Raw genomic sequence first — 27,304 nt, forward strand, 5'->3', positions numbered from 1 at the left:
TGGGTCTAATTGCTAACAAATTTGAAATGGCGTTAATGAAAAATCACAGCTGGATGGTGAATAGTAAAGTGTTTGAGGGTATCAATCGGAATGACATACAGAGAGGTTGGACAGCCCTTCTGTCAACCTCTCCTTTTCACCCGCAGCCTCTCTTGAAAATCACCCCAACACCCAACACAAGGAATGTGTTTGGTATAGCTTCCTTTTATTCACTCAAAGTTTGTATTTGATTTATTTGCAAAACAAAAAAAAAACAATAATGAAACTGTTTATCGACAATTGGGCACTACTAAGCGCCATTAGACACCACATCAGCAAAACAGTGAATAAATGCATACTTATTGGGGAAAGAATTAAAATGAAACTTCCCCGAATGATAGGCATGCACATAAATCAAGGCCTGCTTTTGCAAGTCTCTATGCCTATAGATCAACATGATGGGCTAAATGCTAAAGTGGCACCTATGTGGAAGGGTTTATTAAATAAATGCCCACGATTGCAAACACCCTCAAGATTGTGAGCTCATTCTGAATTTTGATGGCAGCTTTAAGAGGTCTGCAGAGAACAGCCCAAATGCTGAAATAAGAGGTTTGATCCAAAGAGTGAATGGAGATGTGACTTGGGCCTTTAGTAGCCCTTCAAAGGTGGCTGATGCATCTGAAGCAGAGGCTAGGGCCCTCCTAAAAAGCCTCAGAATTGCCAAATCTCATCAGTTCTGTTTCCTTGCAGTCAAAGGAGATTCGATGAATGTTATAAGCTGGGCTTCAGGACAGACTTTGGACCTGTGAAAACTGTCTCATTTGCTGTTAGAAATCAGGGAGCTGGCCTCTTACTTACAATGCAGCTTCAAATGAATTTCTAGAGAATTAAACCATGTGGCTAATAACCTAGCTAAATCTGGGCTGGGAAGGGATTTTGTATAGTGATCATACTTTGGGCTTTGCCTTTTTTTTTTTTTTTTTGACAAGGCTTTGTACATCCCTCCCCCTTTTTTGATCTTAATGAAATGAATCACCCAAACACAAAAACAAAATTTAATTATAAGATTCCAACCTCCCCCTTATATAATAACCTCTTTAGATAAATCAAAATAAAGTAAACTGTATATAAATATCCAGTGTTTAACAAAAAGTAATGCACGCTAGCATCAATGCTATATCAGTAAATACAAGCCAACAACCACCACTAGTCTCGGTGCTACAATGGGTACTTCCCCGATGAAATCAGTCAAACAAGGATCACTCGCACCTATCATGCGACTATTTCTGCAAAATTCATGCACATATATATATAATTAAGAAAAAAATATATAAAGGGAAAATCTATAGGAAAAAAGAGAGTATAGAAGTATAGAAGGAAACCAGTGGCAGAAGGCCACATGGATAGACCAGCTGTACACTCAATAAATGTCGTACATGGTGTGGACTGTTGCACTGACCATTCGATGGGGATGGCCAAATGCATGTACCAACAATGAAAAAGTTATTTACTGTAAAGAATCAAATCTATGGACTTTGGCCTGACCAATTGCACAAGAATATCTTTTAACAGTCCAATGTGATCATTCTAGCCCTAGGTTGGAAATATCAAGTGGTGGGCCAATCCTCTGCATTTGCACAATGCATCAAAATCTTGGCAAGGACCATTTTTTCCCCATTCCTTAATTGGCGGCTTTTACCAATACCATGTCAAATTTGTTTCTAAGGTTAGCTAGCTGTTCTTCATAGTAAAAGTCTAAAAGAAGTCAAGGTGTAAGATCGCAAAATACCCAGTTAAGGTCCCAAAAGTATCGTGAAAACCCAAACATTAAAGAAAATGAAGTAGAATTATCAACCAACCCTCATCACAGACGATTCCTTACCTCTGCTGCTTCAGGTTCAACACTTTTGGACTGCTCCCCTGCAAATTCAAATTGACAGCAGCATTTGCATAACAAAGGCATATTAGTCACTGAATGGGTGAGACATAGAAGTGGCAGAACAGTCACAAATTCATCATATGAACTTGAAAGGTAGTAACTACAGAAAGGAAATTAAATAGTTGGAAAGGAACAATTCTCACAACACCAGCTTTCTATTTGAAAGAACCAGTAGATAGAGAAACAATTTCTGGTAGCCTAATATTTGTAAGGCAGTTGTAATAAATTTGCAGAAAATATCTTAAAAATAATTCACCAGGTTCAACTGTTCAAGTGACCTTTTTCTACGCTTTTTTCTTGTTTTAAAACTTTTCCTGTCAACATGGATAGTACTAGATTCACAGGTAAGTTATCATTAAAGCATAATTTTCTCAGGCACAGCACTGTCTTACTTCCACCCAAGGATCTCCAGTGTGTACTGTAATGGTTCTATGAAACTGGAAAAGAATTTCCTCTTGTGTAACTTCTGATTACATTTATAATTTGTTCAATTCTGTTCATTATAGTGTCTGGGGACCTCTCCAGATGATTCGAAGCAGATTAGTGTATTATGCATGTCTCTATAAATTATAATCCAAGTAAACAGTTGAGAGAGGACCTCTGACAAAAGTTGGATGCAAATTAAAGCTTTATTTTTCAATTCCCCTTCAATTTCTTTTAGGTTATTTTTGTTATCCTCTCTCTCTCTCTCTCTCTCTCCATTGACTAAAGAGGGTCATTTTTCACTTCTGCTTTGTTTTATTTTTCTTTCATTTTCTCAGTACCTTTTAACTCTTTCTAATACTATACATGAGATTGGGAATCCCCATATATGAAAACAAGGAAAAGTAGGCCAAAATGGTTTGGGTATACACAGAGAAGACTACCGGCAGTACTACGAAATGAAGGAGCTAGAATCACTGAGGGCAGACCAAAAAGGTAGGGATGGCAATTTTACCCACAAACCGGGTCCCCGATCCAACCCGCCCCGAACGGGGTGGATTTTCCCCAGTCACAAATGCATGCAGGTCGGGTTCGGGGAATTTTTTTTGCCCCGGACCGGAGACAGGGCGGGGATGGGGTCTGCCTATAAATCCCCAAACCCACCCTGACCCCGGTTGTAATTTACAACTATACCCTTATATATAATATATATATATATATATAGTGTATTAAACTATTAGGGTACGTTCAGTTTCAGTGTTTGTGTTTCACTGTTCAACTTCTTCGCTCGCAGAAGGCAGAAGCCGCAGAACCGCAGTTCGCAGTCGCACAACCACCGACCACCGGGCGACGCCGCCACCGTAGTAATTTACAACTATACACTTATATATATAATATATATAGTGTATTAAACTATTAGGGTACGTTCAGTTTCAGTGTTTGTGTTTCACTGTTCAACTTCTTCGCTCGCAGAAGGCAGAAGCCGCAGAACTGCAGTTCGCAGTCGCACAACCACCGACCACCGATCGCTGTAGCACAGAGTTGTGGCTCAGTCTGCAAGCGACCATTGTTTTCAGTTCAGTGACTTCAGTCTTCGATTGCAAACTGAGAAACTGAGAAGTATCGTTCATCTGCCAAACGCCGGGCGCCGCTGCCACCGTAGAACCGCTGACTGCTGGGCGCCGACCACCCTAGCACAGAACAAAGCAGTTTTTATTTTGAAAACAGCTCTCACTGGTAGTTTTCCTTCATGACTTCTGTTGCTTCTTCTGTTGAAAAGTTTCCCTCTAAATGTGAATCTATTAAGAAGTGTAGAACTCCTCTTTGCAGGGATGGAGTAGTTGCTTGTTTGGTCATTGTTTCAGAAACAAGTGTTTATATGCTGAGGGTTCAATTGGGTTTCTTTTTTCTCTTTTTATGTTTGTCTTTCGTGGTCTTTCTCTTCTCTTAGGGGAGAGAATGGAAGTCTGTGTCTGTGTTGAATCTATTCATCTATTCGACCATTCAGTAATATCACCAAAGGCCGAGGAAGGATGGAGTCGACGGACAAACAAAGAAGACTGAGAGAAGTGCAGTTTAGGGTCTTCAGACTTCACAGAGGTAGAGAGAGAGAGGGAGAGAGAGAGAGAGAGAGAGAGATGAGAGAGTGATGAATACAGTAAAAGTGCAGTAAAACTGGTTGCGGGGTGCGTACATGTCGGGGATTCCCCATCCCCGACTCAGACTTCACAGAGGTAGAGAGAGAGAGGGAGAGAGAAAGAGAGAGAGAGAGAGAGAGAGAGGAGAGTGAGTGAGAGAGTGATGAATACAGTAAAAGTGCAGTAAAACTGGTTGCAGGGTGCGTACATGTCGGGGATTCCCCATCCCTGATGGGGCCGGGGATGGGGGTTGAATCTTCACCCCGATACCAGGGATGGGGCAGGGACGGGTGCGGGGAAGGGGAGTGTGTGCCCCGCCCCATACCTGCCCCGTTGCCATTCCTACAAAAAGGACATGGGTTGTAGTGAGAAATGATTTAAGGGCCTGCAATTTAACAATGGATATGGTAGTAAATAGGACAGAAAGGATTCATGTAGCCAAACCCATATAATTGGGACAAGGCTTTGGATGACAATGATGATGATGATGATATGGAGATTCAGAATGTTCTATCCAACCCAAGATATTCACTGATTTTTGGTGATTTCAAGCCCAAGTCGCATCTCTTATAACTTGGTCGGCAGTCAATCCAACTAGGAATCAGATGATTTCCGATCCAGATCACAAGTCTTTAAAAACTACATTTTGGGTAAATCATCAACCACCAGCATAAACATGACAGATGCATTTATTAATCCAGATGATATCAAACTCAACTTTGATGGTTGCAGTCTCAGGAACCCAGGAGCCTCAGGAATTGGGCGTGTAGTTAGGGATCATAAATGGGAACATTCTACTCAGTTGTTTGGGTCTTATTGAGGTTCGGAACTCACTAAGGGCTGAATGAAAACGTTGATCCAAGGTCTGTAATTGATGAAGTTGAAAGAAATGAAAGATGTGGAGATTGAAGGCTACTGTCAAACTATAATTCAGTGGATGAGAAAACAGGATAAGATTCCCTGTAAGTTCAGACTTGGGTATTTATCACTACATATGCTGCAGCCTGCAGGGGCATTAGTGTCTTTTTGTTCTTTTTATTGTACTGTCGCCCTACTATAAATACTAATGGAGATGCCACAAGCCTATCTTTTTGGCCCTCATTCTCTCTTCTCCCTCTTCTCTTCCCTCTTCTCTCCCTCTTCTCTATTTCTTCTTTATTGCTGTCATCGTTAATATGGTGTCAGAACATGTTTTGACGGCTTGAGAACAGATTGATACTCTATTTCTCCCTTTTCCCTTGCTCTTTTGGACCAAAAAACAAGTGAAAGAAATTAGTTTGATCTGAGACACTTGTAGGAGTCTTTGCTCTGTTCTTTCTCTTGGTTGTGTGTCAAGAAAATCCAGAAACTAGGTGATCGAATGCTATGAAGGAGATTAGAAACCCTTTTGTGGATCATATGATCCTGTTGTAATGAGGAAGGTGTCCTCAGTAGGTCTGGTATGACCTGTTTGTGTAGTGACAGTTGTGGACTGGTACTGTGAAGCAATCATGGGGCTTGATTTGGTAGTGTTGTGCTTGTCCAGATCAGTTATTGGAAGGTGTGTGATTGTTTCCCTTGAGAATCTAGTACTTCGACTCCTTGGGAAGGACCGGAAGGTGCTGTTTAGGGGTACAGCATTATTCCTCTGAGAAATCTACTTTGAACTGAAGTGGTGGGGTTGCTTAGGCCTTAGGGTCCTGTTACAATGGTTTCTGATGACAGTTTTGCTTTGGGTGCAAATTCTGGACAAGGAAGATTGAATAGTGCTTAGATAATATGAATTTCCCCATGACTATTACACCTCTTGTTAGAAGAAATTATTTGCATGGTCCAAGGAAATGTTGTACATCATGGCTAGGGGCAAAATTAATTACATCAATGAAACAGAAAAAAAAACCAAAGACTGTCACTGTGTAACATGACAAATGGAATCAGGAGAATTTCTTTATGTGGGCAGATACAGCCCGTGATATTTGGGAACAGGAGAAGCCCACATACTCTGAATAGAGGCACTATGCTAGGATCTATCAGTTGCAAGTAGAGTCCTCTACATGCAAGCAGGGAGAACGTAGTCCATCTGCTTACCATTCTCCTCTCTCTTCCATTTGGAAGGAACTTGACCACTATCAGAGCATTGAATGGGAGAGTGATAAGGATGCTAAAGCCTATAAGCCCCTAATCTCTCAATAGAGTGTGTTTGCATTTTTTACTTGGGATGAATCCAGTGTATGAACCTATCAAAGTCCAGATCTTGCATAGTAGGCACCTTCCTTCTATCAATGAAGTGTACGTTTTGATACAATCTGAGGAAAGCATGAGTGCAATGAATACTTCTAATGGGGAGCAAATAGCTTTGGCTGCAAGGGGTGTTATGAATACTACTACTGTCACTATTCAGTCATTTCACCTAAGTAACACTTCTAGTCGATTATGCTTACAGGAGATTCTTTTCCTCCTTGACTTCTTCTCTATGTCTCTATCCTAGAATTGTCATCTCAATGTACAATCAAAACCATTATTAAAATACTGAAGTAAAATACCCTTTCAAATATGAAAAAAGCACAGAGGTAAAAGAACTCAAAACCTTACAGTTGCTCTTGTTCCTAGAACTGTGGATATAGCTGATTCAACACAAAATGAAACAAAAGATGAGTAATTCTATTCATTCACCTCCTTCCTCTGGCAAGTCTGAAGTCCATAATGTGAGGTTATCCCTAAGGAGCTGCATTATAAGGGTGCTATCCTTGTAGGATTCCTCACTGAGGTTATCAAGTTCTGCAATTGCCTCATCAAATGCTTGTTTTGCCAGATAGCATGCCCTGTATTACAATAGAAGCAGTGTCAATATATATAAAAAATTGGAAACTTTAAAGCATAAAAAAAAATATGATGAGTTCCATGATTGGACTTTGAAGGACGATCTTGTGAACTAATGAAATATTTGTTAGCAAAGAAAATTAGAGAATGAGAATGCTGAAAAGTAAAAGAAATCAAATGCAAAGCCAAGACATTGCACAACTGAATAAGAACCAAACATCAAGAAGACAAGAACAATAAAATTAGATGGAAGGCAATGTACCTCTCAGAGGAATTCAATATCTCATAGTAAAAGACAGAGAAGTTCAAGGCCAGGCCAAGCCTAATTGGATGAGTTGGTGGCAGATCTGTTGCAGCAATATTAGTGGCAGCCTGCATCATTGCAAGGAACAGAATTACCAAAGAAATTAATATGAATGTGTTGGAGATAAAGCCCGCAAAACAGTGACAAGCTGACCAGACCTGGTAAGCCTTGAGTGACTGATCTGCAGCCTCCTTACGATCAACCCCAGTTTTAAATTCAGCTAGGTACCGGTAGTAGTCTCCCTTCCTGGCAATGAAAAAGTTGATAGATCATATCAATATAGGAACAAAATGTGAAAACCAAGTAAAGTTCAAAATAAGAAAATCTCTGAAAGGAAAATTCATCCTTACAAGTTCCTATCAAAGGAATAGTATTAGACCCGCTGGGTCTGGGTGATATCCACATAAGACTATCTCACCCATGTGAAGCATCATCACAGACCATCAAAAAAGGTACAGAATAGTTTCACTGAAAATATATCTGGACTGAAATGTTGTATGCTTTAAATTAGGGCAATCATTTTTTACCCCAAAATTCTCATTGGTAGGTAGGACCTGAACAAAAGGAAGTCTTGTCTCAATGTATTACATGCACAACACTGATGTATGATGCTTTATTATTTTACTATTCCCCATTCTGTCACAAAACCAACTAATCCTCATTTCAAGTTGTTTCATCATGTATAACCTATTGTATATGCCAATGATGCAATACTAAGCCAAAATCTCGAAAGAAAAATAAAAAGTAAAAAATCTTACATCTTATCGTAGAAGACAATCGATTCTCCTGCAAAGGAGGATCGGAGGAGATGGTCATCAATGATGGTCAAGATGTCATTAGAGATCCTTGAAAGCTCATCTTCAACCTTGTGCCTGTAATCCCTTATCCTCTTCACATTCTGCTCATTCCCCCTAGACTCCTCCTTCTGTTCAATGGAAGACAATATCCTCCATGATGCCCTCCTTGCCCCAATCACATTCTTATACCCAACAGAAACCAGATTCCTCTCCTCTACTGTCAGTTCCACATCCAACCTAGCAACCTGCTTCATTGATTCAACCATCTCTGCAATGAAAGGGATAAAGAGAGAGAAGGCATTGGCATCAAAAATAATTACAGAGTCCCTATTAAATACAATCAGGAAGTACACAGAACCAAATGATAGATCCCTATCATATTTGTTATTCTAGTCATTCTATTCAAGAATAAAATTAAAAATTGAGGAAGATCAGGAATTCCCGTTCTAGACACAAATGAGAAAAAAAAAAAGCTGACCATCATCATTTGTTACATATAAAGTTATGAGAAAAAAAGATAAGACATGGAAAACTGATAATGAAAATTTTCCAATTGCACTCTTGCAAACAGTGAAACCATAAGGACCATAACAAGATTGTAATTCTTCAAAACCACAGATGTGGCATATATCCCTGCACTTTCTTTTCATGTGTGCTAATTATAATAACAGAAAAGAAATTAAGCATTTACTACTTTTTGTTGCCATGCATGTTTACAAAACATGAATTATGTCATTTATAAATGGTGTTTTGGTGAGTAACATGATTTATATAAGAATATAAGATTGACACTTTTGCCAAATCAACAACTTAGTATAATAGTGGAAGAAAATTTCACCGATGAAGCAACTCCAGTGGCTTCTCATTGGTTATCCTTTTGTTGTCCCACCATACAGAATAATGGAATAGTGGAGAAATGCACACGTGCTGAGAGAGAGAAACAGTCTCTCCCTCCAGGTTAGTCTGATAGGCTTGTTCATATTGTGGAGTGTGGATGTCCTATTGGCAGGACTAGTCATCCAGGTTAGCTCCTCTTCCTTTACACCTTGTTCTCTTATTCTCTCTTGATTATCTAATAAAATTCTGATATATTAGTGATCAAATATATAATGGTATAAGCACAAAACATGCATGCACATATGAAATTGTACAAGAATGTTGAGATCTTCAATGGATGACCCAATTTCAAAGTTCTTTTCTGACAAAATCCTCACTTGAATCAGAGTGGTCTTGATCCATGGGGTCTAGTGTTCAGTAGGCAATACTCACATAAATAGCTAATTCCATTCCCTTCATGCTTATATAGCTTAAATGGTGTTCAGATGAAATATTCCTGCTTTGCCACCAGCTTCTAAAGGTCGTTTATTTTGCTCGACACTATATATAGTAGTGGAACATAGTCCACTAATGAAATTTTGGTGCTTTGTCACCAACTCTAACTTGGGAGTTGGGATTTATTCATCATCTGCCTTCTCTAGCTGATCTCTGTGATATTTGCATCTATGGTAAAATTCCTGCCTCATATAGAAGTCAACAATCTATCAGAAAATTGGTTTTAATTTTTAAAGGAATTATTCAACCTGTGTTCCTAAGCTGTTCAGTTAAACTTCAAAATCTAAAATGAGGAGTAATCACACATGATGTTCTTCTCAGATCTTTCAGATCCAGGTATTCCTTTCTCTAAAAACTGATTGCTGGTCCCAGTGGATTCCCCCAAAACTGAATGTAGATCTAAACTCAAACAGGTTAGTTCTAAAAATGAAGCGAGCAGAGGAGGCCCAAGAAGAAACTAATATGGATATCCTAATCTGGCAATTGGCAGTAAGCTCATGCTGGCCCCTGTTTTCATTTTGAGCTTATAACCATCTTTCATAGGCCCTATACAATGACTGTTAATTGTTGATTCAGATTGACAACATAGACAAATTTGACAGAATGATGAAAAGGGTGCCATGATGGGCTAGAGGTTGTACCTGTAGCAATAGTGCCAGCATTTGTGGTGCTAAATCCTATGAAGTAGCATCATATTGACCAGAACTAAATCATTATTTATCCTGGTTTTCCTTGATCATTAATAAATCAAAGGAGGCTCTTTAGGTAACTATATAGAGAACTAACATTGTTTTGTTAGGTTTTGTGGGCCAAGTGATTTTGGTCCTTGTTTTGTGTCCATCTTTCGTTTTGTGGGCCTCTACATGTCTCTGTGGGCTCCCATTGTGCTGTATATATATATAACTTTTAAGAGTTGTAGATTCACTAAGACCATGTAACGGGGTGTTTTTTTAGGGCAAGGCCATGTAATGTTTGTACTTTGTACCCCAAGAATTTGTTTAGACATAAGCAAATTTCGAGAATGGAATATTCACCAAGGTGGAGGAAGTCAAACTAAGGTGCTTATTCATCAGCTAGATGATCAATTTATAAGCTGTTTATGTCTAGCTTCTTTAAGATCAAATATAGAGTTATCACAATAGAAGTTATTTATATAGTGAGTTCAACCATACTATCTGCTCGGATAACATGGAGTAAGTATACAAACATCTGTAATCGATTTATTTTATTTTTCTTATGTTTGATTTTATTTCATCTTTTCCCCAAGTGGCCAAGGTTGAAGAATTCAAAATTAATCGATTTATTTTATTTTTCTTATGTTTGATTTTATTTCATCTTTTCCCCAAGTGGCCAAGGTTGAAGAATTCAAAATTTCCTATAGATTAAGCAAAAAAAGCCTGGCATATTCAAACACATAAACAGATATACTTAGTATTAGGAAAATTTACTGGTGTACAATTGCCCAAGCAGTGTTATGGTGTATTTGGGAAGAAAGAAACAACCGCCTCTTTGAAAACAAAACCGGATCCATTGAAGATTTACTCTCTCACATTACTTTTCAGGGCAATCTTTGGGTCTCCATTTCAGCAGAATTCACAGGCTTATATCTGAATGATTTACAAAGAAATTTGGGGGAAATCCTCTTCTCTTCACCAAGACATTCTAACAGGGCAAACACTATTCCCGCAAGACTGTTATCAGAGATAACTTTAAACTTTGATGGCAGTGCTTTGGGAAACTCCGGAGTTGCTGGAATTGGTGGAGTTTTTAGAGTGAGGAGAGCATCATGTGGGCATGTAGTGGCCCAATCAGAGTGGCTGATTCTTCAAAAGCAGAAATCATGGTTGCACTCACAGTTCTTCAAATTGCTAAAGAGAAGGGCTGGTCTGCTCTAACCATTAAAGGAGACTCAGCAAATACAATAAGATTGTTAGGGGAGAAAGAGGGAGGCCCTTGGAGACTAAATCATTACTTGGCTGAAGCCAGAGATACTCTGAACACCATGACTGTAAACTTAATCTGGATTCCCAGAGAATTAAATACTATTGCTGATGGTTTAGTTAAATCAGGTACCCTTAGGGAAGTCATGTACAGTGAAAGAAATCTGCCCCTGTAATTTACTCTTGTTGGTTCAGCTGTATCATGTATATTTCCTCATGTACCTGCCTTCTTTTCTAATATAATCAGTTAACTTTTTTCTCAAAAAAATATACTTAATAGTAATGCCTTAGACGATCATATGGGAAAAAAATTGGTGGAAAGGTTCGAAAAAAGACTGGTGTCATGGAAAAAGAACTACCTCTCTCTTGGTGGGAAAATTACTCTTATTAAGGCCACGCTTGCTAATTTACCTATCTTTTTCCTATCGGTGTTTAAAATCCCAGTAAAGGTTGCTAATAGATTGGAGAAGTTAATGAGAGATTTCCTGTGGGAACCGGGAGAGAAAAAGAGGGATCATAGAGTGAGCTGGGAGATAGTTTGTAGGAGTAAGACTAGTGGTGGTTTGGGGCTTGAAAATATTAGGAGAAGGAATATGACTTTGTTGGGAAAGTGGTTGTGGAGACTCCCCTTGGAGAAGGAGAAGCTTTGGGCTAGAATAGTGGCAAGTATTCATGGGTTGGAGCATAATGGATGGGGCGCTGGAATCAGAGCTAGGACCACAAGCAATTCTCCTTGGAAAGCCATTCATGCCCTGCTACCAGTTTTCTGCCCTAATATCATGTATGATTTGAATTTCGATAACTCCATAAAATTTTGGGAACAAACCTGGGTGGGGAGTGCCCCTCTAAAGGATCAGTTTCCTTTTTTGTTTGCTCTTTCTGATTTGAAAAATGAGTCAATCTCGTCTTTTACCACCCCGTCCTCTTCCATTTCTGGGATTGGGTGGAACTTGGGTCTAAGAAAGGATTTGAGAGACTCAGACTTGACACTATTTTGAGCCTTATTGCAATTCTTGATAACGTTGTCTTAGACCCCACTAGGGCGGATTCTAGAATTTGGACACCTTCCCAATGGCATTTTTTCTTGTGCTTCTTTCTTCAAAGTCTTAAGTCAGTCCACCAGTCCTACCTTCCTTGCTTTTCCTGTTGATGAGGTTTGGTGCGAGAAATACCTCATAGGGTTGGTAGTTTTTGTTGGAAAGCCTATCTGGAAAGAATCAACACTGGTGATTTACTCCAAAAGAAGAGACTCAATACTTGTTTGTCACCTCAGTGGTGTGTCCTTTGTAAAGCGGATGGGAAGACTGGTTTTCACCTACTGGTGTCTTGCCATTTTGCAAGATTAATTTGGGAATGGGCTTTGTCCCTTTTTGGTTGCAATTGGAACCCCCCATCAGACTTGCAAGGCCTTTTTTCCCCTTCTTTTTTCAAGTGGCAGATAAAAAGGGGAAGGACAATGTGGAGAGGACTAAGGGCTGCAGTGTGTTGGACACTTTGAGAGGAAAGAAACTCCAGGATATTCTCAGAAGCTCAGAGAGGAGCAGCAGATCTGAGGGCTATCATTCAAATTAGGGCGGTACAGTGGCTGAAATCTTTGGAGCTTTTCATAGATTACACAGTGGATGACTTGTTGAGGAAGTGGGGTGAAATTGCAAGTTACACACAAACTAAGTCAGTAATGTGTGTGGCTTGGACCCCTCCATCTAGTGGTTTCGTGAAACTAAACTTTGATGGGTATAGCAGGGGAAATCCGGGACAATCAGGGATTGGGGGTGTTTTTAGGGATGAAAATGGGGTCATTTCTGCCATGTTCTCAGGCCCAATTGGAGTGGGTGACTCCCTTAGAGCTGAGATCTTTGTAGTTATGGAAGGAGTCCAAAAAGCTAAAGAGTTGGACATCAGGAAACTCTTAATTGAAGGGGATTCAGAGGTGGTGATAGGGTGGCTGCTTAAAAATCACATTGGTTTATGGAAATACAATAATGAGATGAGGAAATTCAAGTGGCTGGTGCGGGAGATGGAAGTTAAGATACGTTGGGTTAAAAGATCGGCTAATTCCCCAACTGACGGTTTAGCTAAACAAGGGGTAGAAAGGGACTCACTTTTTTGGGCCAAGCTGTAAATGTAGTGTGTTTTCTTTCTTTCTTTTCTTTTTCTTTTTTTTCCTCTTCTTGAGGTTCTTTGTTGCTCTTGGAAGATAAGCGTGTTTGTCTTCCTTTTGTAAATCTTCTATTGATGAATTAATGAAAGTGTTATTGATAAAAAAAAATCATACTGGAAAATTAAAAAGCAAATGATATTAATTCAGCTCCCTGCCACTGCCAGAAAAACCAATGTTAAATTAAAATAAAAGGCACCCGTTATCGTGGTTCAACAGAGCGGAGCAAAACCAATCAAATAAAACTAAAAACTTAAAACAGAGCATACCCACGCCATACTTACAGCAACAAATATAATAGAACCAAACTCATGAGCGTTATTCTTAAATTAGTAAAAAAAAATGAAAACATGAGAAAGATAGAGAGGCGGAGAGCAACTTAGACGTCATCACTATTATTATTATTATTAAATTATCTTCATAAAAAAGAGAATAAAACAAAAACACATGTTAGCAATATTATTCTCAATCTGTCAAACAATAACCCCAAACTAGAACTAGCCCAGTTGATAGTTTTAAACTAAATAAATAAATCGTATATCTTATTCTTTTAAACTAAAAAAAAAAAATACAGTCAGCGAACAAATAGCAAGAAACTTCATATGTGTAATTCTGTATTCCATTACCTCCATATTAAAAAAAAAAAAAAAGAAGAATAAAAAACTATACAAGTATAAACAACAAAAACTGGGGATATTTAAGAAACAATAATAAAGAAATCCAACGCCCATGCTACCATTACAGAAGATGATGATGATGAAGAAGAAGAAGAAGAAGAAGAAGAAGGGTTAAAGATATACCATCATATCTCTCGGCTTGTTCTGCAAGCCTCGCCATGTAGACATGCCTTTCTCTCTCCCTCTCCATTTTCGCGCCTCTCTCTCTCTCTCTGCAAACTGCTTCCAATCCAAGTACACTATTGACTTGTACATGCAAATGACTGAAGCTGCCGTTAAATATGTATTGAGATGGAGAGAACTTTGGAATGTCTGATCCGTTTGATCGTCTTATGAAAGAATGTAAGCCGTAGATTATGGTTCAAGCAGAAATTGTCCCTTGGATTCTATTCTGGGGTCTGGGCAGATTGGGGGGTGAGGTGTGGCCGGCTCTTCTGGAATGATTGGAATTTCTGTGAATCTCTGTAAGAAACAGACTGGCCAACAACCAACCCTGGCTTTTTCGGTTTTTCCTCCTTCACTGTCCCCGTTTCTACACAGAACGACTACCGGAGTATCCGGGTCCCACGGAAGCTACATGGAAAGTTTCTATTTTTTTTTTCAACACAAATTTAAAATTCCAAAAATGTTTTTGCTCTATCCAAAATTCAAAAATTAATTAAGAATATTTTTGTATATTTAAACCCGCAGTAAAATACAGACCGGATCAGCTATCCACAAAGCCACTACCCATACGACAAATATGAGCAGATCTTAGCACATTAAATTATAAGAGGAGTGTTTAAAATTAATGAGTTCAAGGAGAACTTTTGATTAATCAAAACTCTTTTAATATCATATCTTTCTTTCAGGTAGTATAATTTTTTTCAAAAGTAAAAAGATGAAAAGATATTTAGGCTTTGAACTCTTTTATTTATTAGATTTAAATATTAAAATATTTGGACAAGTAATGCTATAAAAATACTTTGATTCAACTTTTGTTTTTAACTTTTATGGCCTTAAATCTAAGGCAAGTATATATATATATATATATTATTCGGGCAGTGTTTTGATAGAAAACCTAGGTCCAAGCTTACAATTTTGCAATTCAAGATGGGCTAGAAATTTCAACATACATATCAAGCATTTTATAAGAAGTAGCCAATTCTAAAGGTCTTTGGCTGATTAATTGCAATGGAGATTTAGATTGACTCCCGCCTTCACCGGAGGTTTGGGAGTTATGGGTATTGGGGGACAGGTTACCCCCATACATTTTGAATCTCCTTCAATCTGTATCTTCTGTTTGTTGTTTCCCTTTTGCCAATAGGACACAATCCCTACAATGTTTATCCACACTTTGTTTGCTCAATCAAATTTGATGAAAAAAAAAAAAAAAAAGAAGCAGTGTTTAGAAAATCGGACCAGATTGACCGGTTGACCTAGGACCCTGACCGCTTTGATTACACTCTAATAATCAAATTTGTTCAAAACCCAGTGAATACTGGTGAACAGCCTGCATTTTTTTTCTTGTTTTTTTTAATACCTATAGAGAGTCTACATTTACAAGTGTTTCATCGATCACGCCTCCATATTCACAAGGACTCCAAAGTGACAATCTGTCAACCTCAGCTATTGGATCATTGATTTCAATGGTAGCTCGATCGTATGTTATGTCCAAAAGGTTTTCCGCTGTTTGTTAAATCAAATGTCGCTAACTGCAACTTCAATTAATATTTAAGAACTCAAAAATGAAATCACCTCTTTGAATTCCTTTTATTCGCTTTGCATCACTTTCAGTCAATATACATCGCCATTAGTTGCAGTAAATGAATTTGCACTGTTGCAAAATTATGATAGAACAAATTATTTAGATGCAAATTCTGATTTATCTTTGTTTTAAATTTTAATTTACTTTATTTGATTGCAGTAATAAGACTTTGAAACAGAATGAACTAAAACCTAAAACAAAATTAAGCTAAAATTTGCATTTTTTTCCAGTTGCACTCTCATGTATTTGTACTAGTGCAAATAAGATTATACTGCAACCAAACACAGCCTAATGATTAAATTATCGGAATGATATATTTCGAGCATATCGTATTGGCTCCGAAGATCACTGAGACATGAAATAATAGGAGTTTGGGGGTTTTGAATGTTTTAGATCGTAGAAGGCATCATCAGTAGTCTGTGTTTCAATAATCAAGTCAGAAAAAAAAAAAAAAAGTATAAGCATCAAGCAATCAATACGCATAACAATTTTTTTGGTATCGTGCGTGTAGAACCTTGAAACAGCTAAATTTTCAGCAACAGATTAACAGCAAGTTAGAAACAACACAAGGAGAAGAAAAAGAAGAAGAGGAAAAAGAGGAAGAAGGGTTTTTTTTTTTTATGATAAAACGAGACAAAATACAGCCTTGTTTAACAAAATTAACTTAATTACTAATTAATGAGAAATATTTCTCCATCCACTTATGCAACTATAAGAAAAATTGCTTCCTATAAATGTCAAATATCTCTGAAGATGACAACTGAGCTTCCTGCACAACTCATGAGAAAAAAAAAAAAAGAAAAAAAGTTAAAAAAGAAATGCACCTGCAAGGAAATGCTAAAAAATGCCTCAAAATACATCAAATAACATGATAATTAATTATGACCAAAACTTTGTACAGCCAAATTAAAGATCCAATCTCACGGAAAGAACAGATTGACAAACTCTTGGAGTTAAGGGTGTCAATGGACCAGTTTTGGATTGGACCCATCCAAATCAAAATCAATTTGTACGAATTGAATGGACCAACAAGGCATATTGAATTGGACCAGTTTAGACTTAATGGTCCAAAGTATTTATCAGATTAGATTGGACCTGGTCTGCTGGTAATGAATTTATATCGGATTGGCCTGGTTGGATTGAGCCAATATCTGATCCCTCATTGATAGAAGATAAGAACGCAGGTGTCAATGCACTAGGTTTGGGTTAGAACCAATCTAAATTAAAACAAATTTGAACAGATTGGACAATCCAAGCATTGAATTGGACCGGTCCAAAATATTCATTAGATTGGATTGGACCTGGTCCATTTGTAATGGATTGGATCAAATTGGACCAAATCTAGTGCAATTGACACCCCTACTTGGAGTTGTGTTTTGTCATGATCGTAGTGGAAATGATTTGGGTGCAAATTTAGATTTATTTTTTATTTCAAATTTTACCTTACTTTGTTTGATTGCATTAAAAATTAAGTAAAATATGATATAACTATATGCATTCGGTCTGATTAAAATTTTTATATGTATAATACGTACATGTATATAATATAACAATGTATATAAGTAGATATTTTACATAATTATATAAAATTTATAATTAATAAATTAAACATTTTATATTTATATAAATTTATTATATATGCTTTTAAAAAAATAATTTTTAAAATTTTGTTCATTATAATGACAAAAAAGCGGATTTTGTTAAATCCCAATCCAATCCAACTCCAATATAATTAGATTTGAAGTTTTAATTAAGATGATCGGATTTGAATGTGGATGCCTGGACGGATCCAACCTAGTCAATTGCAGCCTTAGTTAAGTCCAGTTTAAATCATACCTGTCGTAAACCAGCACGAAATACTTTGCGAATAAGAGATGCAATGGGGCCATTGGTTAGGGAAAACCCAGTAGTCCTAGACTCTCGAATCAAACAGCGCATCAGGTTGAGTAGGCGACCATAACTCAAACCCGGTTCACTTTCCACAGCATGGATGAAGCAATATGTCAAGGCACCCGTCATTGTGTTGCCCGCAAGTGCCTGCAGCACGAAAGATGATCAGGACAATATCGATCATTTAATAAATAATTAGTAATGTTATAATTAGGGGTGGATTCGAGCCAAATAATATCAAGTTCGAGCTCAGACTATTCCATAAGGCTCGAGTTCGAGCTTAGTTTGAGTAAAAAATTCATAAACTCGAGTTTGGCTTAGTTTGAACTTGATTTAAAAAATATATATTTTATAAAAATAAAAAAATTATATATATATATAAATATTTTTATTTATAATAAATTAATAATTATATTATTTTTATTATATATATATTATTTTCTATAATTTTATTATATATTATTATTATAATATATATTAAATATCAAATATATATATATATATTTATCAAAACGGTTTGTGAGTCTCATGAGCCGAGCTCGACTCATTTAATAATCGAGTCAATGAATTGGGCTCAAATTCAAGTTCAAACTCGGTTGAAACGAAGCCAATCTCGAACAACTCGTAAAAAGCTCCCCTATATGCATCTAAGTAGAGAGAGATCAGAGAGATAGAATTACTACGTACTGAGGTATCAGCAGAGGTTTGATGATCATCACAAGCGCTAAAACAAAGGGCTAGCCCACCAGCTGTACCTTTGTAAGTGCCTGAAGGAGGGGTTTGATTCTCCCAAATATATTGCCCTTCCCTGTGTAATATATATAATATTACAAAACAAGAGAGTGAGGAGAAAATAATAATAATAATAATAATAATAATAAAGTTATTAGATCATCTCATTCTAATCAATCTACTTAGTGCCTAGCTTGAATGAGTGAATAGAAAAAAGGACACTAACTAGCTAGTGACTGACCGGTTCATTCTGCATACGAATGATAAATCAAGAACCGTTCCGCTATGGCAAGCATCAACTATGGCATGAAGTGTGGCCCCTTTTGGGAGAGGCCTAACGATGGTAACATTGATCTCATCGTCAAGTATCATCCCTTCTGTCTCATAATCAAGGGGGCAAAGGGTCTCATCATACCCATCGACCTCTTCTCCATTTAAATTTGGTTGTTGTGAGCCATGGCCTGAGTAGTGGAACACCAAAGAGTCCTCTGACCGGCAACCTTGAATGAGCCATTGCAATGCCATTCTGATATTTTGTTTAGTTGGAATCCTTAACGGGTCATTCTCATCTTCTGCATTTTGGTTTTATTGTTACACCAAATCAGAAATCCAAGATTATATTACAGTCTCTTCAACTTAATTTCCTACCAAAACTAATTGGGATGCGTTTAATTACTTTATTTTTTTTATCTTAATTAATTTATAAATCTGATCAAATGCTGATCTTACTAGCTAGTCTAGATCAATAGTTTACATATCCAACCTTCAATAAAAACATTAATATTACATTTTCTTGTGAGTGAAACCTGTTTTTTTCCCCTAATTCCTTGTTAATAAAACTTGAGATGCATGCCTATTAGTGTATTATAAAATGATACTTTTTTGGGTCATCTACCAAACAATTGATCATAGATATATAGCTCATTAATTCTTTATATAAAATATTTATCACAGTAAGATTTTATTTAATATGCCTTATGGGAGGAAAGCAAACTTAATGAAGTTCCCATGGAAAGTGAAGGGATGATGCAGAAGTACAAGATTTTCAACTTCAAGTCTAGAAGAGCAAATTCAAGCGACAATTTCAGTTACATTGCTTTAGAATTACCTATAGCTACCTCATAGATGGCATGAGGTAGGTGATGCTAATGGCATTAGTTGACACTAGTGCCATCTCTGTTACAGTGTATATTAACTTATAGTGGTTTAAGAAGTAGTAGCTAGAATTTCCATGATATACATAGGAAATAATTTGTTGTATCTAATTTCTGGTAATTTATTTCAATTCTTATAAATAAAATAGGAATATAAACTACAAGAATGCTCTCTCTCTCTCTCTCTCTCTCTATATATATATATATATATAATGGATAAGACTATGATAAGCCTAAAAAAGAAAGAAAAGTTTAGGAAATGCCATGGAAATTGCTGCTATATATTTTGTTTTCATTCTACTTGCATGCCTTTGGTCTAATAAAATAAATTTGTAATTAATATATAGTAATTTCTACCTCTGTATAGAAGAGAGAGAGAGAGAGAGAGAGAGAGAGAGAATATGAGAAGTTCTCAACCCTATATATGTAAAGAGAAGAAGGATGAGAACTTTCCTGGTCCCACGACTAATTGCAAATTTTGGTCAGTTGCTAGTTCCTTAACCATTGAAACATGCTTAGGGACACTTGAGGCATGCGTTGGATGGATTAGATGCTGGGGATTGGGAAGTAGCAATTAAAAAAAGGGCCCTCTCAGGACTTTCTTAGCATTACTTTATCTATTATTCCATCTACTTTGACTCTGATCGATGTTCACTATTTTTTCTTTTTTTTTTTATTCTCCTTAGAGGATTAAATTAATTATACATATCTTAATTTTTTTCTTGGGGTGGAGGCCGGGAATCAGTTTCAACCCTCCTCCAGTACTTGCACTCTTGCCATTTACAGCAAGATTAGCCCAATGGAATTTTAAAAGCTGCTTAAAATAATTATGTCCATTATTTTTTCTCTGTCAAATAGTAGCTAGGGATTGTTGGATGAAGAAGAGGTGGCAAGCCAGATATGTTTGAGCACCCTTAAGCTACTAGCTAGGCAATGATTCCCCTTTTAAAATTCCTAGCTATCAGGTCAACCTCTTTGCCAGATGGTAGCAGCCATCATCCATTACAACTGTAGGATTATTTCTCTGTAATTCGTCAATAGTTTTTTTAGATGAGTCATCTATCCTGTGGCAGGTGTGAATTTCTCTTCACTTTCGACAAATTTGGGCGTTGAAGCTAAACTGTAGGTTAAATGTTACCACTGATGAGAAGCTAATTTCAAAATATATACCAATTAGCCTGATCGATCAAACTCAGCCGAGCTAACTATAAAAACCTCGGCTAAATAGGCATGAAGAGACGTATGTAGGAAAGAAAGCTAGCTCAGTTGGCTCATCAGTTTGTTGGCATCTCTATGTTCTTCGCAAGTGTGATTCATTGACCCAACTCAGAAGTGATGGCATATTAATTTATAGTAATTAATTAAAACTATTATAAGGTAGGAAACAAAACAAAACAGAAAAAAAAAGAACTAATTGATATATATATAATAAGGATATGAATAAGTGGTACCTGTGAGGACAAGGATGGAGTCGTTTGGGAAACCGAGTTTCTCAGTGAGAAAATACCTCATGCACTTAACATCATTAATGGTGCCCTTGAGTTCGTATCTCCGATACCTATAGCTCACACCACAGAGAAGCGCCCTCTTCCTCCCATGCACCGGAAGGTGCGTGAGGGGTCTAGAAGGATGTGGATAATAACTAAAACTAGGCACTGATGGCCCGCTGTAGCTATTGAATGAAGCAGCAGCAGCTATGGAGTTGATATTGCTTAGGAAGCCCCTGACCCAGTTGGCCGCCTGGCGGACTGGATCCTGCGATTGAGAGAGTGAATTGCTGGGTCGAACCCGAGTCACTGTTCGGCACACTGCACAACGGATGTTTAGCACCCCCAGTGGCACGGCTAGTTCCATTCCACACCCACTGCACCTCTCTCTTCTACATGCCATTTTCTTTTCTTCTTCTTGTATCGAGCTGACTGATTTACGCTCTCTGTATGCCTGTTGTTGTTTGTGTTTAATTATATTCTTTGTGTATATATGAAACAAAAAGAGAAGCTAGGATCGATGAAGTTGGATTTAGAGCTAAACTAACTAGATTTTTTTCTGCTGATTGCGGGCAACGTTCGGTAATTAAGTAGTCTATATCTCGCTGGGTTCCTCTTTATTCTTTTGTTGTATGAGGCAGCTGGACGGAAGTGGAGAACCAGATTCTTAGTTTCTTTTTACTTGTTTATTTCTACGACGATGACCATTTGGCCTAGATAGCCTTCTTTGGTTCTAGCTAGCTAGTTGAGCAGTCGATTAGATTTGTAGCGTTCAGATTCTCTACAGCGTTTGAAGCCTAATTTAATTGGGCTATACGTACATGGAGGAGTTGGCATTGCATCTGCGATCTGCCGCAGAATATTATATGTTTGCACCGCTAATATATAGAAGAGAGGTCCAATGATTAAGAAAGCATAACACCCGGAGTTTTGGATTTGGGGATCGATCGTATCCGTGTTTCATTGGGCTAGCTGTGGCAAGAATCAAAGCGATGGTGATCGCAGCAGATGTATATCTATGATACGTAAAACCAAGCTGTAGTAAACTGGATACAGATGACCAACAGTTATGAATGATTGTGTGTTTTACTTCTTCCTATTAAATCCGGACTCGTGCCGGTGAAAATTTGCACTGGCGTAAATGCCATCTTCAGACTTCATCATCTAAGCCTTATCGCATACATGAATCCCTTTGGCCATTTAATGGGAAATTTTATTTTTAAAGTACCCTTATCGTTTAGGAAACTCCACCCTTACTATTTATATATATAGTTAAATTTTATGACAATTGACATTGATGTTCAACACTAACAAAAAAAAAAAATGAAATATCTAATTTAACCTTTATTATTCCTCAAATTTTCAAAAATAAAACCCATCTAAAAATTGAAGGAAGATGAGGAAATGGCACAAGTACACACCACTGGCCCATCCACAATGATCATAGTACAAACATTTTTCTGCCTCTGCACCCTCACCCTTCTTATCCTATAACCTTGCACAGAGCAGGAAAGGGACTCCTCCTCCTATCCTTTGCTATCTTGCTCTATTGCACAGATGGAAAGATGAACTTAATTTTGACTTTTTTGTTTTTCAGTTTAAATGAACAATAAGAGAGAATGGAAATTAGGATGCGCCCCTCTATAGATAATGATCAGAGAGGACGGTGTGTATGGGTGGGCAATTGTCTCATCAACCACGAGGGGGTGCATCTTCAGTCTCGTCTTGGTGCACCTTTGCCTTTGGTTATGGGCTTGGACTATGGCTGGGTGTTCTCACTTCTAACATGGATTTCCTCCAACCAATCTGTATTCTGTGTTCTATGACACACTCCCCTTATTCTAAGCGGCAGTGCTGAAGTAGAATTTTAAGCCAATCAGTGGTATTGGTGGACGTTATCAGTCTCTCTCTTTCTCGAACCGTAGCTGTGAGAGAGAAAATGGTTTGATCCTCTCCATTCTTCAATCTTCAACCATTGGGGATCCATTGGTGTTCAACCTGTGTGATCCACCAACATTGGACTGAATTTCTGATATTTGACATTATAACCATAAAAAGGTATTTTAGGAATTTTGAAAAATATATCAATCATGTGATGTCACATATAAATGGAGTGTGATGGAAAGTTAAGGACAAGAAAATTTTATACAATTGTCAGAAAACATAAAAATACTTTAAAATAATATGTAAATAATAAGGATAGAATTAATCAATTTTCTAAACATAAGATACTTTAAGAAAATTTCCCTTTTGTTTAATGTCATAAATCAATTCTTGCTATTTTCACACATATCCTTTATTGTTTTTGCCCACCCTCAAATCCTTTTAGTCCCAAACTTGTAAAATATCAATTCTCCTCACTAATGTAAATTCTGGTTTACTTTTTATGCTTCCAATTTGATTTTAGGGTTCCACTATGACACGAGAAAGATATGTTACTGAAGAAACCTTATAACTAATCAACCTGCATCGAAAAGGCGGTAACCATTCAGGTGGGGGTTTGATTAATTGGTCAAAGGGTTTGAGGGCTCTTCCTTTATTATACCTCTCCACCATAAATTTTTCCTTGATTTTATCTTATTTGTTTATTATTTATGAAAAGTAAAGAAGGAAGTAAAATGAAGTGGCTACCACTTCATATAAAAGAGAGTGGAAGTGGGAGTCTGAGAGAGAATTATTTATTTGAGAGTGGGGTAGGAAAAAAGATTATATATGTGACCTCCACTAATTAAAAGAGGAAGGAGGTGGAAGGTGGTGCACATAAGTTTTTTTGTTGCAAATTTTGTGCTACAGGTGAATGCAAATGAGACCAAAAAAAAAAATTTAATTGTATCAGTATTCTTACACATCATAGATACACTACAAATAAACATATACAAAACTTAATCAGGTTCAAAATTTGCATCTGTTTCAAATTTAATTACATTCAACAGCTACCATATGCACTCACAATTTTGAGCTTTTTTGAGGATCCATACAATAATTTGTTATGTTTGTGCCTTGAATTCTTTGTGGCGACCCATTTCATGAATCTGCTCCGAATTAATTTGAGAAAAATCCGAAGGCAAAATTTTATAACGATTTGTGGTGGAAGCATACCGAATCCATACTCATCTTATAGGTCTGAATCGAATACAAAAGGTTATGTATTTCGGGGGGTTTCTCTCTTGTACACAAAGTCTTAGTCTTGTGAGAGAAAGAGTAAGACATTGGGTGTATTTAGGGCTTAAGTTTTTTTCTATGAGGACACATCTCTCAATTCTGTATTTCTTCTCCATTACCAACTTCATAGTAGATTTCTGTTCCTCCTTCACCCATGGGCATAGGCTGTAAACCGAACTATGTAAATCTATCTATTCCTTGCACTTGTTTCTCTTTATCTCTACTTTTACTTTTGTTTGGGTGCTATTGAAATCTATTTTCTTGAGTGTTTCCGCAACATAATTGATCACATTGGGAAAGATCTCTACTTAAATTCATTCTTAATCGAACTATATCTATAAAATGACCCATACAATTAATATCAAAATCAACTGTATTTCAAAATTCTAAGCTTTTCTCATTAGATCGAGGTCATCGTCATCTAAGCCTTTGTTCCAATTATACGGAGTCCATGGGCTTAGGGCTACATTCATGGTTCATACGGTCATACCCCCCTCTCTCAACTTCGATCTCCCAAACTAATTTAATCTCTATACCCGCTCGACTCGACTACCAGAAAAAGAAAAATGCATACTCAGTTGGATTCACCTAAATGCGCACTTCATTCGCCTTTTTGCTTGTTAAGTGAATTATATAGGCATCCATTCAAGAAGCTTTCTTTTAGAAATTTGCACTCTTTTCTAAAGTTGGATCTTTCTTACACTCTTACTCATCTTTCCACATCAAATAACTACAACTTTTTTTTTGGTTTGTTAAAATGAAAAAAAAAAAGAAAAAGGCAAATTAGGAAAAGAAAAAGAAGGGAACAGATGCTTTCTGTAACTTTCACGCCACTGCAAGCAAGCTCAAGGGAATTAACCAACTCATCACCCAAGTCATACCTGAAAATTTTATTTAAAAAAAAATCTCATACGGAACTAAATTAACCAATAATATTTAGTGCAATATATTAAACGATGATAATTAAAAATGAAAAACGTACTGTTTAATTTGAGGAGTGACGCCGAGTTCCAAAGTTGCAGCTGGTTGTAGCAGTCAGTGGTGGTGTTAACGCCGTTCTTACACACACAGACGAAGTTATTACGCGGAGGGGCATACCCGCAAACCCCATCGGTGTTCTGGCAGGCCTCACAGCTGGTGGCGTAGTTGTTATTATCGAAGGCCACTTGGTTACTATACGTCAATGCCACCCCGTATTCCCACCGGCTGGGGTCCGTCGGGAAGTCCCCCAGCGACACGACCGACGCATAGGTGGCGCATTTCAAGGCATGGAGGTCGAGGTCACCCTTGGTGTTAAGATTGGCGGGTGAGTAGACGCAGCAAGTGTTGGTAGGTGAGAAGAGAGACAAACCCAGAGAGAGCAAAGCGGGGCAGGTGTGCATGGAGGCACAGAGGTGAGCGTTGGTGGAGTCGCAGATGGGTATGCCTTTGACGGTGAGGGATGAAGTTGGAGGTGGACAGGACAAGAGGATAAAGACGGAGGGGCCGAGCTGGAAGGGGCTGGGCCAGTCGAGGCCCAAGTTTGGGGAGGAATGCATGGAGGAGCAGGTGGACATTCGAGGTGGGGTGATGATTATGGTGGAGGTGGCGTAGGATATGGATGTGATTGGGTAAGATCCTGTGTGGGTTGTGAAGAGGAGCTGGTCTCCGCCTGGTGAGCAGGATATGTGGGGGTAAAACCGAGGGGAGCCGCAGCCATAGCCTGTCCCAAGAGGGTAATTCACCGGAAGGGAACCACATTTGTTCTGGCAGGAAGGCTGTAAGGCTAAAACGCCCGGCCGGGAGCTGAAGAGTAGTAGTGTGATGATGATCAGCAGATACAGAAGATGAAGAAGAAGATGGATTGTGTTTGTGGGAAAAACACGATGACCTTCTTCCATGCCTCTCTCTCTCTCTCTCTCTCTCTCTCTCTCTCTCGCTGTGGATGTTGATCACTTATTCATTTGGGATTAATTGGCAAATGGTGGGACCAACCTGAATATATTCCATGCACATGCAGTGGACATAGACCATCGGGTTTTCTGTAGGCCCAACTGGCCCCATATAGGACGTGCACTGACTGAAGCCGATCTCGAGTGTTACTGCACTAGTCTGATAATAACTAAGCTTGAGTCACTGGTTTTGGTTATGGTCGGCAACCAGCTAGGGTTGAGTTGTAGGAAAAGAAGATGCCCTTTGGATGATCAGGTTTGGCTCGGCTTCCCTGATCTTTTCCACTGGCGCCCATCAAAAAGAAAAACAAGATCCTTTTCATTAGCGTCACAGGTGTGGCCCAACTAAAAATTAAAGTTAAAAAAAAGAACCTGTACAATGCTTTCTCAGAGATGGCATTCTTACAATATGAACTTATGATGCATAGTTTTCCGAGGGAGTAAAGTATTCCTCTCTCATGGATGTGTTTGTGTGTATGTTTCAACTACTCTACCTTTACACACGTCATCATCATTCTCCTCTCAAAATCTCACTCCTTTTGATTGTTTTTTTTGGAAGGTAAAGAAAATATATGTACCAACTCCTTTTGGGTCGGCCATACAAATCTTCCTGTGCCACTTTACAGTATCATAAGCCAGCTTTTCCATTAGATTGTAAATTGTGAGATCATTCCTTACAACTTCAGGCCATGCCTTCCTTGGTCTTCCACTTGTTGCTAGTGGAATATGAAAACCACTTCACTGGAAAATTTTCACCTCCTATTACCTGTTATCTCAGTTTAATTATATATTTAGAACAATCTGATAATCTGAGCAATTCCATCACTGTAACAATGCGTTTGACTAGAATATCCTGTCTGGATCACCCAACACTGAATTATCATCGCAGATATGTATGCAGTCAAAGCCTATTTGCTGTTTTGTGGTTGTCTGGACTCTGGATTCTGGGAACTCTAAAAGCATTGAAGAAAATATGTGGCATTACTCGAGGCGCTTGGGTTATGTGAAACTGATTTTTTCTTGATAGCAATTCGGTTCTTGGAAGTTGGAACTATCAATCAAGCACTGGAGACTCATCCAGTAAAGGTTAGAGAGTTTTCTTTCCTAAAAGTGGAAGTAATTTCAGTTTGCAAGAAATTCATTTCATGGGCTGTAATTTCTATCTCAGCCTTTCCGAGCTTTGTTAGATAATCAATTTGGATAAATTTAATGGCCC

General features: G+C 37.9%; 2 protein-coding genes and 1 long non-coding RNA gene across 3 annotated transcripts; all 3 read right to left on the minus strand.

The window, feature by feature from the left end:
- Nucleotides 1–1,033: 1,033 nt before the first annotated feature.
- Nucleotides 1,034–14,544, minus strand: LOC148850516 (14-3-3 protein 7-like). The gene is made up of 7 exons (XM_088943809.1): nucleotides 14,109–14,544; nucleotides 7,840–8,146; nucleotides 7,240–7,327; nucleotides 7,040–7,149; nucleotides 6,631–6,779; nucleotides 1,862–1,899; nucleotides 1,034–1,265 (listed from the first exon to the last, which is right to left on the minus strand). Exons 1-7 carry the CDS (start codon nucleotides 14,173–14,175, stop codon nucleotides 1,260–1,262), a joined length of 765 nt encoding a protein of 254 aa, XP_088799935.1. The 5' UTR covers nucleotides 14,176–14,544; the 3' UTR covers nucleotides 1,034–1,259.
- Nucleotides 14,545–16,326: 1,782 nt separating this feature from the next.
- LOC148850517 (metacaspase-1-like) lies at nucleotides 16,327–21,587 on the minus strand. The gene is made up of 5 exons (XM_088943808.1): nucleotides 20,960–21,587; nucleotides 18,596–18,926; nucleotides 18,310–18,430; nucleotides 17,569–17,769; nucleotides 16,327–16,501 (listed from the first exon to the last, which is right to left on the minus strand). Exons 1-5 carry the CDS (start codon nucleotides 21,396–21,398, stop codon nucleotides 16,442–16,444), a joined length of 1,152 nt encoding a protein of 383 aa, XP_088799934.1. The 5' UTR covers nucleotides 21,399–21,587; the 3' UTR covers nucleotides 16,327–16,441.
- A 3,224-nt stretch (nucleotides 21,588–24,811) lies between these two features.
- On the minus strand, nucleotides 24,812–26,505 carry LOC148850518 (uncharacterized). The gene is made up of 2 exons (XR_016099512.1): nucleotides 25,140–26,505; nucleotides 24,812–25,038 (listed from the first exon to the last, which is right to left on the minus strand). It is a non-coding gene; the product is annotated as an uncharacterized LOC148850518 (long non-coding RNA).
- Nucleotides 26,506–27,304: the final 799 nt, after the last annotated feature.

The sequence above is a fragment of the Nelumbo lutea genome, chromosome 5 (genome assembly GCF_056320005.1).
Source record: "Nelumbo lutea isolate HS-2025 chromosome 5, American lotus-T2T, whole genome shotgun sequence".
Lineage (NCBI taxonomy): Eukaryota > Viridiplantae > Streptophyta > Magnoliopsida > Proteales > Nelumbonaceae > Nelumbo > Nelumbo lutea.

Excerpts from the sequence above, each read along its gene's own strand:
- LOC148850516 (XM_088943809.1), bottom strand. The coding sequence starts at position 14,175 with ATGGAGAGGGAGAGAGAAAGGCATGTCTACATGGCGAGGCTTGCAGAA. Across the intron at positions 8,147-14,108 it reads ACAAGCCGAGAGATATGATG|AGATGGTTGAATCAATGAAG; the intron begins GTATATCTTTAA and ends CTTTCATTGCAG. Across the intron at positions 7,150-7,239 it reads AGTCACTCAAGGCTTACCAG|GCTGCCACTAATATTGCTGC; the intron begins GTCTGGTCAGCT and ends GCAATGATGCAG.
- LOC148850517 (XM_088943808.1), bottom strand. The coding sequence starts at position 21,398 with ATGGCATGTAGAAGAGAGAGGTGCAGTGGGTGTGGAATGGAACTAGCC. Across the intron at positions 18,431-18,595 it reads TTCGTATGCAGAATGAACCG|GGAAGGGCAATATATTTGGG; the intron begins GTCAGTCACTAG and ends TATATTACACAG. Across the intron at positions 16,502-17,568 it reads TTCGTGCTGGTTTACGACAG|GAAGCTCAGTTGTCATCTTC; the intron begins GTATGATTTAAA and ends TGAGTTGTGCAG.